This window comes from Nerophis lumbriciformis, linkage group LG37 (genome assembly GCF_033978685.3).
Source record: "Nerophis lumbriciformis linkage group LG37, RoL_Nlum_v2.1, whole genome shotgun sequence".
Taxonomy (NCBI): Eukaryota; Metazoa; Chordata; class Actinopteri; order Syngnathiformes; family Syngnathidae; genus Nerophis; species Nerophis lumbriciformis.
The window spans coordinates 10,413,371-10,426,518 of NC_084584.2; the positions used below are offsets into that span (position 1 = coordinate 10,413,371).

General features: G+C 35.1%; 1 protein-coding gene across 2 annotated transcripts in view; it reads right to left on the reverse strand.

The window, feature by feature from the left end:
- Positions 1–9,775, reverse strand: part of ctnnal1 (catenin (cadherin-associated protein), alpha-like 1) — a 134,745-nt gene extending 124,970 nt beyond the window's left edge. The window contains exon 1 of one of the 2 annotated variants that reach the window (XM_061931204.2): positions 9,406–9,775. In XM_061931204.2, coding sequence (XP_061787188.1) covers positions 9,406–9,501 — 96 coding nt within the window. In that variant the 5' untranslated portion in view covers positions 9,502–9,775. The remainder of the gene's footprint in view (positions 1–9,405) is intronic. The other variant, XM_061931203.2, reaches the window with a different exon arrangement.
- Between the last annotated feature and the right edge of the window lie 3,373 nt (positions 9,776–13,148).

The following is a 13,148-nucleotide window of genomic DNA, read 5'->3' on the forward strand; positions in this document are numbered from 1 at the left end:
TACAAAAGTGTTAACATTGTATTTCCATGGCATATTGCATTGTAACTAGTTCCACAGCAGTTTCTATCCTGTTCTTACCTTATCTCATTGATCTCATCTCATACTGTATGTGTGTTGATGTGTGCGTACACATGAAAAACATAACAAATACATGAACAGAGTTGTACTTTTTAGATGTCAGGGCCCTATGCAATATGTACACATATTCTTAATATAGTATACATTTTAACTGACCTTTATTTGACTATGTTTGTCTTTTTGTAGGTGGCTAAAATACACGGTGCTGCTGACCGCCGTCTAACGTTACGTTACTGTGTGTGATACGTTGACTAACGTAACGTTACTGTGTGTGATACATGGACTAACATAACGTTATGTGTAGGTACCTCATGCAACCCTGCTTAAAAAAAATCCCTTGACAAAAAGTATGAATAAGGTAGCAAACTGCAGTGGACGCAACAGATTGTAATACTCTTCCATATCAGTACGTGGCCGCCGGTAGCTAATTGCTTTGTAGATGTCGGAAACAGCGGAAGGCAGTGTGCAGGTAAAAAGGTGTCTAATGCTTAAACCAAAAATAGACAAAAGGCGAGTGCCCCTAGAAAAAAGGCATTGAAGCTTAGGGAAGGCTATGCAGAACAAAACTAAAACTGAACTGGCTACAAAGTCAACAAAAGCAGAATGCTGGACGACAGCAAAGACTTACTGTGGAGCAAAGACATCCGAACATGACATGACAATCAACAATGTCCCCACAAAGAAGCATAAAAACAACTGAAATAATTTGTTTGGTTTCGTATTGTGTGGTTATACTTATATGGTAATTAATATTCTGTGACTGTAAATTGTTTGCTTGTTGATGCGTGTATTTGTTTCTGTATTGTGTAGTTATAATTATATGCTTTTCCTTGTAATTGTATTGAGTTTGTGTACCGCAGGAAGACTAGTGGGTTGTTGTGGCAACCAGCTAATGGGGATCCTTAATAAAAAAACAAAATCAAAAAATATCCTTGATTGCTAAAACAAAGTAGATGCGGGGTAATATCGCTCAAAGGAAGACATGAAACTGAGAAAAAGCCACCAAAATAAGAGCACAAGACAAGAAGTAAAACACTACACAGAGGGAACCAGCAAAAAAGTCCAAATAAGTCAGGGTGTGATGTGACAGATGGTGACAGTACACCTACTTTGAGACAAGAGCTATAGTGCTTGGTTATGCTTTAAAGTCATATCCAACAATTGCGACAACGACTTTTTACTGTCAACTGAGTTTTGTTTTTTAATGATTTCTGCTGGTGGTGTGCCTTTGCATTTTTTCAACGCAAAAAACGTGCCTTGGCTCAAAAAATGTTGAAAAACACTAAACTACTTGATATAGAGGCTGCGAATATTCCAAATCTATTGCCAGTAGTTTGTGCCCTAAACCTTTTTGTTCGTGCCGTTAATGTTTTTAAATAACTCCAGACTAGAAAGTCCACCAGTATATAAGCTGCACCCACTATATTTTAGGAAAACATTTTCCCATATATTAGACTATAAGACGTGAAATGAGTTATTTACACAAAGCTTTAGTAAATGTTTATTTACACACCTTAATTGTTTCCAAACAGTGTCTGTAGCAGGGCAGTAAAACGGCGGATCAGACAAAACAGAAGTCATCGTCATGGACCCACGTGCTGCAGAAGCGAGCTCTCTAATCGACTGAACAGACTCAATAACCCCAAAGTGACGTGGTGAATTTATGAAACAATACAAACAGAATGCCATTGTAAGTTAATAATGCTAACACAGACACTTGTGAAACGTGTTAGCATATTAGCTAATGCTAACGACGCTTGTTTTATTACATTACGATAGCACGTGCAAATATGCATGGAAACACTCCTACAGACATCACACATGGGACGCTTTAGTAAGTAAGAATTGTTTTTGTGTCGTTAATGTTTTTAAATAACTCTATAATACCGTATATTCCGGACTAGAAAGTCCAAAAGTATATAAGCTGCACCCACTATATTTTAGGAAAACATTTTTCCATATATTAGACTATAAGCTGCAGATATATACACAGATATATTTAGTAAATGTTTATTTACACACCGTAATTATTTCCAAACGGTGTCTGTAGCAGGGCAGTAAAACGGCGGATCAAACAAAACAGAAGATGGCGCCATAAAAAAACAACAGAGCTTTTCAGTGTATTTGCTTGTTTTTTTTTAACTTTGCATTATGGTTGTCAGTGAAAAAAATACATAAAATAGCCGCAAGTCTTTTAACATTTTCCAAAAAATTCCTGCTTTTCCCAAAAATTCCCATTGAAAAGAATGGGACATTTTTCAAAGCTCCACAATTCCTACATTTTTCATCTGATTCAAACCGTTCCAACTTCTAAATATTCAGCCTGTTCAGGAATTGTGTGTTCTCCTTCAACAATTAAAAAAAAAAAAAAATCTCGAATTTGCAACAATTTCCAGTTTTCCGGGACATTTTTCCCATTCAAAATGAATTGGCCATTTTTCAAACTTCCACCAATTCCACGTTTTTCAACCGATTCAAACCATTCCACCTTCAACATATTCCACTCATCCTGGAGATTCCAACTATCATTTTACCAAGTTCAAACAAATTCCAGGACTTCCAAGAATTCCCTTTTTTTAACCTTTTTTCTAGCGACCACTCCTTTTACATTTTTCAACCCACTTCAACCGTTCCACCGTCCAAACATTCCTCTTAACCAGGACAAAAAACTAAGTTATTTTTGGAACTGGAAAAATTACCGGTTTTCCCAAAATTCCTTAATACCATTTCTCAAATAAAGATGTTACTACTTCAACATTTCTCGACCGATTTGAAAAATTCCAACACCAACTATTTGAAGTCATTCAGAACATTCAAGTCTTAACATTTTGCAAAAAATTCCCGCTTTTCCAAAAATGTCCATGAAATCCCTTTTCAAATGAATGGGACATTTTTCAAAGTTCCACAATTCCTACATTTTTCATCTGATTCAAACCGTTCCAACTTCAAAATATTCAGCCTGTTCAGGAATTGTGTGTTCTCCTTCAACAATTAAAAAAAAAAAATCTCAAATTTGCAACAATTTCCAGTTTTCCGGGACAGTTTTCCCATTCAAAATTGGCCATTCAGAATTGGCCATTTTTCAAACTTCCACCAATTCCACATTTTTCAACCGATTCAAACCATTCCACCTTCAACATATTCCACTCATCCTGGAGATTCCAACTATCATTTTACCAAGTTCAAACAAATTCCAAGACTTCCAAGAATTCCCTTTTTTTAACCTTTTTTCTAGCGACCACTCCTTTTACATTTTTCAACCCACTTCAACCGTTCCACCGTCCAAACATTCCTCTTAACCAGGACACAAAACTAAGTTATTTTTTGAACTGGAAAAATTCCCGGTTTTCCCAAAATTCCTTAATACCATTTCTCAATTAAAAATGTTACTACTTCAACATTTCTCGACCGATTTGAAAAATTCCAACACCAACTATTTGAAGTCATTCAGAACATTCAAGTCTTAACATTTTCCAAAAAATTCCCGCTTTTCCAAAAATGTCCATGAAATCCCCTTTCAAATGAATGGGACATTTTTCAAAGTTCCACAATTCCTACATTTTTCATCTGATTCAAACCGTTCCAACTTCAAAATATTCAGCCTGTTCAGGAATTGTGTGTTCTCCTTCAACAATTTAAAAAAAAAACTCAAATTTGCAACAATTCCCAGTATTCCGGGACATTTTTCCCATTCAAAATAAATTGGCCATTTTTCAAACTTCCACCAATTCCACATTTTTCAACCGATTCAAACCATTCCACCTTCAACATATTCCACTCATCCTGGACATTCCAACTATCATTTTACCAAGTTCAAACAAATTCCAGGAATTCCAAGAATTCCCTTTTTTTAACCTTTTTTCTGGCGACCACTCCTTCTACATTTTTCAACCCACTTCAACCGTTTCACCGTCCAAACATTCCTCTTAACCAGGACAAAAAAACTAAGTTATTTTTTGAACTGGAAAAATTCCCGGTTTTCCCAAAATTCCTTAATACCATTTCTCAATTAAAAATGTTACTACTTCAACATTTCTCATCCGATTTGAATAATTCCAACACCAACCATTCAGAACATTAAAGTCTTAACATTTTCCCAAAAATTCCCGCTTTTCCATGAAAATCCCCTTTGAAATGAATGGGACATTTTTCAAAGTTCCACAATTCCTACATTTTTCATCCGATTCAAACTGTTCCAACTTCTAAATATTCCGTAGCTAGTGTGCTCTCCTTCAACAATTTAAAAAAATTCCCGAATGACCAAAATTCCCAGTTTTCAGGGACATTTCCCCCATTCAAAATGAATTGTCCATTTCTTAAACTTCCACAATTCACACATTTTTCAACCTATTCAAACCATTCCACCTTCAACACATTCATCTCATCCTAGACATTCAAACTACCATTTTCCCCCGTTCCATGAATTTCCAGGAATTCCTTTTTTTTTCTAGCCCTATTTCCAACCTTTTTTGTTTCACTACTCCTTTTACATTTTTCATCCCATTTCAACTGTTCCACCATCAAAACATTCCTCTTAGTCAGGACAAAAAAAACTAGTTAGTTTAGGAACGAGAAACATTCCCGATTTTACCGAAATTCCAGGAATTCCATAATACCATTTCTCATTTAAAAAACTGTTACTACTTCAACATTTTACAATTTAAACAATGGCAACCAATTCATCCATTCGTGACATTCATGCTGTTAATCATTTCCAAATAAATTCCCACTTTTCCCAAAATTCTCACATTTCCAGGAGGTTCCCATTGATATGAATGGGATATTCTTCCAAGATCCACAATTCCTACATTTTTCAACCTATTCAAATCATTACAACATCCACACATTCCATTGAAACTAACACGTTCCCAAGTTCCAAAACAAAGTCCGGTTTTCCTGGAAATTCACAAATTCCTGAAATTCTGCAACACTATTATTCAATTATAAATTGTCACTACTAACACATTTCTTTACCAATTCAGCTCATTTAGGACATTCATGCTATTGATTGCCTTCAAGAAATTTCCGCTTCTCCCGAAATTACCAGGAAATTCCCACTGAAATGAATGGGACATTTTTCCAAGTTCCACAATTCCCACATTTATCAACCGATTTAATTAGTTCTAACAGCCACATGTTCAGCTCATGGATTCCGTTACTTGGTGCCATCTTACAAGTATGCTAGCTGTTCCCCTGTTACTATTCTAATGTTAGCATGCTAACATTTTATGCTAGCATTTTAGCTAATTTCTTACTTTTTAACCTAATAGTCATGGGTTCTGTTACTTAACGCCATCTTGAAAGTATGCTAGTCTGTTACCTGTTAGCATGCTAATATTAGTCCCGAATTTCCAATAATTCCCAATTTTTTCAGGGACATTTTCCCCATTCAAAATGAATTGTCCATTTTTTAAACTTACACAATTCACACATTTTTCAAACTATTCAAACCATGCCAACATCAACACTTTCCACTCATCCAACCAACACTCCCAAGTTCCAAACCAACTCCCGGTTTTCTTGGAAAGTCAAACTCTTCAAAATTCAAACAATTCCAACATGCAAACAATTCAGCTGATTCCGCACATTCATGCTCTTAATCGTTTTCCCAAAAAAAATCCTGCTTTTCCAAAAATGTACAAATGTCCAGGAAGTTCCCATTGAACTGAATGGGCCAAATTTTCCAAGTTGCACAATTCCCACATTTTCAACATATTCAAACCATTCCAACCTCAACACATTCCACTCATCCTAGACATTCAAACTTACACTTTCCCAAGTTCCAAACCAAATTCCGTTTTTCCTGGAAATTCAAACTCTTCAACATTCAAACCATTCCAACATTCAAACTATTCTTCCATTCATACTACATTCTGTCAGCATTTCACTTCAACTTCAGCATTGGAGCATCTACATGCTATTCCTTCAGATTAGCATGTTAGCGCTCTACCTTCCACATTTTTCATCCGATTCAAACCGTTCCAACTTCGAACTGTTCAGCCTATTCGGGAATAGCGGGCTTTCCCTTGAAAATTCCAAAAATTCCCACATTTCCCAGAATTCTAGGTTTTCCGGGCCATTTTTCCCATTCAAAATGAATTGGCCATTTTTCACACTTCCACCATTTCCACATTTTTCAACTTATTCAAACCATTCCCCCTTCAACACATTCCACCATCCTGGAAATTCAAACTACCCTTTTTGCAAAATCAAAAAAATTCCAGGATTTTCTTAAATCCATGGTTTACCGTTCCACCGTCAAAACATTTCTCTTGATCGGGACAAAAAACAAAGTTGTTTTTTGAACTGGAAAAATACCAGGTTTTCCGGAATTTCCTAGAATACCATTTCTCAACTCAATATTTATCAACGGATTTGAAAAATTCCAACATCACCCATTTCAACTCATTCAGACCATTCGAGCTTTTCACCATTTTCTGAAAAATTCCCACTTTTTCCTGAAATTTTCATGAAATTCCCAATGGGACATTATTCAAAGTTCCACAACGCCCACACTTTTAATCTGATTCAAACACTTCCAACTTCAAAAAGTCTGTTTGGGAATTGTGTGCTCTACTTCAACAATTCTAAAAAAAAATCCCGGATTTCCAATAATTCCTTCTTTTTTTTTTTTTTTGCATTTTCCCCATTCAAAATTATTTGGCCATTTTTAAACTTCCACAATTCCCACATTCTTCAACCCATCCAAACCATTCCACATTCAACACATTCAACTCATCCTGGACATTCAAACTACCATTCTTCCACATTCAACAAATTTCCAGGAATTCCCGTTTTTTGGTAACCTATTTCCACCCTTAATTTCGACTACTCCTTTCACATTTTTCAACCCATTTCAACCGATCCACCGTCAAAGCACTCCTCATATTCAGGACAAAAAACAAGTTGGTTAAGGAACTAGACAAATTTCCGGTTTTCCCAAAATTCCAGGAATTTCTCAATAAAAAACTGTTACTAATCCAACATTTCTTGACCGATTTAAACGATTCCAACACTAACCAATTCAGCTCATTCAGGACATTCATGCTCCTAATCATTTTTTTTTTTTTAAATCCCGCTTTTCCCCAAATTCCCTAATTTCCAGGAAGTTCCCATTGAAATGAATGGGACGTTTTTCCAAGTTGCACAATTCACACATTTTTTAACCTATTCAAACCATTCTGACATGAACACATTCCACTCATCCTAGACATTCAAACTACCATTTTTACACGTTCAACACATTTCCAGGAATTCCTGTTTTTTGGTAACCTATTTCGACCCTTAAGTTCGACTACTCCTTTCACATTTTTCAACTCATTTCAACCGTTCCACCGTCAAAACACTCCTCATATTCAGGAAAAAAACTAAGTTGGTTAAGGAACTAGACAAATTTTCCCAAAATTCCAGGAATTTCTCAATTAAAAACTGTTACTAATCCAACATTTCTTGACCGATTTAAACGATTCCAACACCAACCAATTCAGCTCATTCAAGCTCCTAATCATTTTCCCAAAAAATCCCGCTTTTCCCAAACTTTCAGGAAGTTCACATTGAAATGAATGAGACATTTTTCCAAGTTGCACAATTCGCCCATTTTGTAACCTATTCAAACCATTCCGACATCAACACATTCCACTCATCCTAGACATACAAACTTACACTTTCCCAAGTTCCGAACCAAATTCCGTTTTCCTGGAAATTCAAAACCATTGCAAAATTCAAACTATTCTTCTATTCATACTACATTATACATTGTCAGCATTTCACTTCAACTTCAGCATTGGAGCATTCACACGCAATTCCTTCGGGAATTGCCTCTTCTAGTTTTGTTGTGCTTTTTAAGTGCAATGACAATAAAGTTCCATCCTGTATTTGTCGCAGCACCGATTCAAACCGTATTTTAACTCACAAGCTTCAATAGCAGCATTGGTGAATGTTTGACTGGTATGTGTATATGTATGCATATGCATATGTATAGATATATGCATGTGTGTTGATACATACATATATGTATATACTGTATATATTAGGGCTGTGAATCTTTGGGTGTCCCACAATTCGATTCAATATCGATTCTTGGGGTCACGATTCGATTCAAAATCGATTTTTTTTTTCCAATTCAACGCGATTCTCGATTCAAAAACGATATTTTGCCGATTCAAAAGGATTGTCTATTCATTCAATACATATGATTTCAGCAGGATCTACCCCAGTCTGCTGACATGCAGGCAGAGTAGTAGATTTTTGTAAAAAGCTTTCATAATTGTAAAGGACAATGTTTTATCAACTGATTGCAATAATGTGAATTAGTTTTAACTATTAAATGAACCAAAAATATGACTTATTTTATCTTTGTGAAAATATTGGACACAGTGTGTTGTCAAGCTTATGAGATGCGATGCAAGTGTAAGCCACTGTGACACTATTGTTCTTTTTTATAAATGTCTAATGATAATGTCAATGAGGGATTTTTAATCACTGCTATGTTGAAATTGTAACTAATATTGATACTGTTGTTGATAATATTCATTTTTGTTTCACTACTTTTGGTTTGTTCTGTGTCGTGTTTGTGTCTCCTCTCAATTGCTGTTTATTGCAGTTCTGAGTGTTGCTGGCTCGGGTTTGCTTTTGGAATTGGATTGCATTGTTATGGTATTGCTGTGTATTGTTTTGTTGGATTGATTAATTAAAAAAAAAAAAAAAGGACAAAAAAATAAATAAAAATAAATAAATAATAAATAAAAAATGTAAACGATTTTTAAAAAATAAGAATAGATTCTGAATCGCACAACGTGAAGAATCGCGATTCGAATTCGAATCGATTTTTTCCCACACCCTTATATATATATATATATATATATATATTATATATATATATATATATATATATATATATATATATATCTTCTTTTTTTATCTTTTTTACTATTCATATTACTATATTATTGTGTATGCACCTTAGGGGATCTGCTCCAATTTCGCTGTTCTTTGAACCTGTTCACTGTAATAATGACAACACAACTCCATTCATTCACCACAACAGCTTCACCCATTCATGCTCACTCATTCATTGGGACTTTTACAACCCTCCGCCCGCTAAAGAGCGTGCGCTAACCTTTAGTCAACTTTTGCAGAAGTAAAAAAAATCAATCAATAAACAAACAGGCCATGTTGTTGATAAACGCACACCGTGTTACGTCATCTTGCAGGTTCTGCCCAACAACAGGCAAAGTTGCAACAAAAGTGCGCCATTTGCAAGAAAGTCACTCCAAAAGTGGAGAAAACTTTATAAAAAAAACAAGAAGGAAGTGAAAGTGGACTCACCTGAGACACCAGCGGGATCAGAGTCTGCTCCACCGAGCGGGTTTTTATTTCCAGGCCGGAGTCGAAGTTGCCGTGGCCGCACGGAGGTGAAGCCATGCCCGCCGAGCAGCGCCTTCCCGGGCCGGCCTGAGTCCACGCGTGACGCCGCCGCCACCCCCGGAGCTGGCGGTGGAAGGTGGAAGGTGGCGGGAAGGAGCCGCTAGTGATCCACGCCGAGGCTCCGCGTCGCTCTTCGCCGCCCGGAGTTTGATGGCGACCGACTGGTCCTTCTTCTTCTTCTTCTTCTTCCTCCACGCAGCGGCGTGGAAGTTGACTGGAGCTCGGCGAGGCACAGACTGAGAGTGTGTGCGACCGTGCGTGTGTGCGTGCGCGTGCGTGTGTCGGCTCTCAACGCACCACCCTGGGAAAGCGCATGCACGCTCACGCATGCACGCGGCGAGTGCACGCCATGTTGGTGCACCATCGCCACTATGTTGTCACGTTCGTGGGGACTTTTTTTTGTCACAACTGGCGAAAAAAGTTAGCGACTTTTTTTTTTTTTTTTACATATTGTTTTTTACTCTCATTAATGCCAATTTGATAACTGGTATATGAGTTAAAAAAAAAATTAAAAAAAAAGTAATAAAACTAGATAAATGTTTTTAAAATTGTTTATACAAGTGTTAATTTAAAAAAAGTACTAAACCAAAAACAAATATTTCAAACTGGCATGTAAGAGTAAAAAATATTATAAAACTCTTATAAAAATATTTAAACGGACATGCAAGTGTAAAAAAATAAAAATAAAAACTAGATGTCCGATAATATCGGCCTTCCTATATTATCGGCCGATAAATGCTTTAAAATGTAATTTCGGAAATTTTCGGTATCGTTTTTTTTTATTATCGGAATCGTTTTATTTTATTTTTTTTTATTTTTTTTAAATCAACATAAAAAACACAAGATACACTTACAATTAGTGCACCAACCCAAACCTCCCTCCCCCATTCATTCACACAAAAGGGTTGTTTCTTTCTGTTATTAATATTGTGGTTCCTACATTATATATCAATATATATCAATACAGTCTGCAAGGGATACAGTCCGTAAGCACACATGATTGTGCGTGCTGCTGCTCCACTAATAGTACTAACCTTTAACAGTTAATTTTACTCATTTTCATTCATTACTAGTTTCTATGTAACTGTTTTTATATTGTTTTACTTTCTTTTTTATTCAAGAAAATGTTTTTAATTTATTTGTCTTATTGTATTTTATTAAAAATTTTAAAAAGTACCTTATCTTCACAATACCTCATACTTGCCAACCTTGAGACCTCCGATTTGGTGGGGGGGGGGGGGGGCGTGGTCGGGGTGGGGGCGTGGTTGGGGCGCGGTTAAGAGGGGAAGAGTATATTTACAGCTAGAATTCACCAAGTATATATAAGAAATACTTGACTTTCAGTGAATTCTAGCTATATATATATATATATATTTATTTATTTGATTATATATATATTTATTTATTTTATTTTATATATATATATAAATAAGAGAAATACTTGAATTTCAGTGTTCATTTATTTACACATATACACACACATAACACTCATCTACTCATTGTTGAGTTAAGGGTTGAATTGTCCATCCTTGTTCTATTCTCTGTCACTATTTTTCTAACCATGCTGAACACCCTCTCTGATGATGCATTCTGCTTCGTCTCCTTGTTGTGTGCGCAGTTGTGCACTGCACTCTCTAAAAGCCATAGATGTTATTGTCACATATGCATGTACAGTAGATGGCAGTATTGTCCTGTTTAAGAATGTCACAACATTGCTGTTTACGGCAGACGAACTGCTTTACGGTAGACGAAAACGTGACTGCTGTAGTTGTGTGTTGTTACCGCGCTGGGAGGACGTTAATGAAACTGCCTAACAATAAACCCACATAAGAAACCAAGAACTCTCCCTCGATCATTCTACAGTTATAACGTCATTGGGTAGGCACGCTGTTTAAATTGTGGGAAAGCGGACGTGAAAACAGGCTGTCGACACGTCACTCAGGTCCGTATGGAGCTGGAGGGGGCGTGGCCTCCAGCTCCGCCTGAATTTCGGGAGATTTTCTGGAGAAAATTTGTCCCGGGAGGTTTTCGGGAGAGGCGCTGAATTTCGGGAGTCTCCCGGAAAATCCGGGAGGGTTGGCAAGTATGCCATACCTGGTTGTCCAAATTAGGCATAATAATGTGTTAATTCCACGACTGTATATGTCGGTATCAGTTGATATCGGTATCTGTAATTAAAATTTGGACGATATCGGAATATCGGATATCTGCAAAAAGCCATTATCGGACATTTCTAATAAAAACCTTTTAACTGACATATGAATGTAAAAAAACAGACATATAAGTGTAGAAAAAAGGGGAAGAAAAAAGAAAACTATTTTAATTAATATATATATATATATATATATATATATATATATATATATATATATATATATATATATATATATATATTTATTTATTTATTTTTTCAAACTGGCATGTAAGTGTAAAAATATTAATAAACCATTAAAACCATATTTAAACGGACATACAAGTGTAAAAAAAAAAGAGAAAACTTTTAACTGACATATAAATGTACAAAAAGAAACATTTTAAACTGGCATGTAAGTGTAAACAAATTAATAAAACCGTTAAAAAATATTTAAACGGACATATAAGTGAAATAAGTAAAATAATAATAATAATAATAACTTTTAACTGACATATGAATGTAAAAAACAGACCTATAAGTGTAAAAAATTTACTGACATATAAATAAGAAACAAATAAAACCAGAATAAATGTTTTACACTGACATATAAGTGTAAAAAAGTTAATAAACCAGGTAAATCACAATATATTTTTTAATAAAAAGTTACAAAAACTGAACTAAATATTGTAACTGACATGTAAGTGTGAAAAAGTAACAACAAAGATACAAAATTATGTAACAGATATATCATTGTAAAAAAAAAAAAAAAAAAAGGAATCAAACCAGAAGAAAACAAATTTCAAACTGGCATGTAAGTTTAAAAAAACCATTAAGAAATATTTAAACATACATATAAATGTAATTTTTTTTTTTAGAAAACTAGAAAACTATTTTAATGAACATATATATATATATATATATATATATATATATATATATATATATATATATATATATATATATATATATATATATATATATATATATATAGTATTTAAACGGATATACAAGTGTAAAAGAATACCATTTCAAACTGGCCTGTTAATGTAAACAAATTAATAAAACCGTTAAAAAAATATTTCAACGAACATATAATTGTAAAAAAAACAAAAAACTTTTAACTGACATATGAATGTAAAAAAACAGACTTTTAAGTGTAAAAAATTTACTGACTTATAAATAAGAAACAAATACAACCAGAATAAATGTTTTACACTTACATATAAGTGTAAAAAAGTTAATAAACCAGGTAAATTATTTCTACTGACACAATAAAAACTGAAGCAAATATTGTGACTGACATATAAGTGTGAAATATCCATCCATCCATTTTCTACCGCTTATTCCCTTTTGGGGTCGCGGGGGGCGCTGGAGCCTATCTCAGCTACAATCGGGCGGAAGGCGGGGTACACCCTGGACAAGTCGCCACCTCATCGCAGGGCCAACACAGATAGACAGACAACATTCACACTCACATTCACACACTAGGGTTAATTTAGTGTTGCCAATC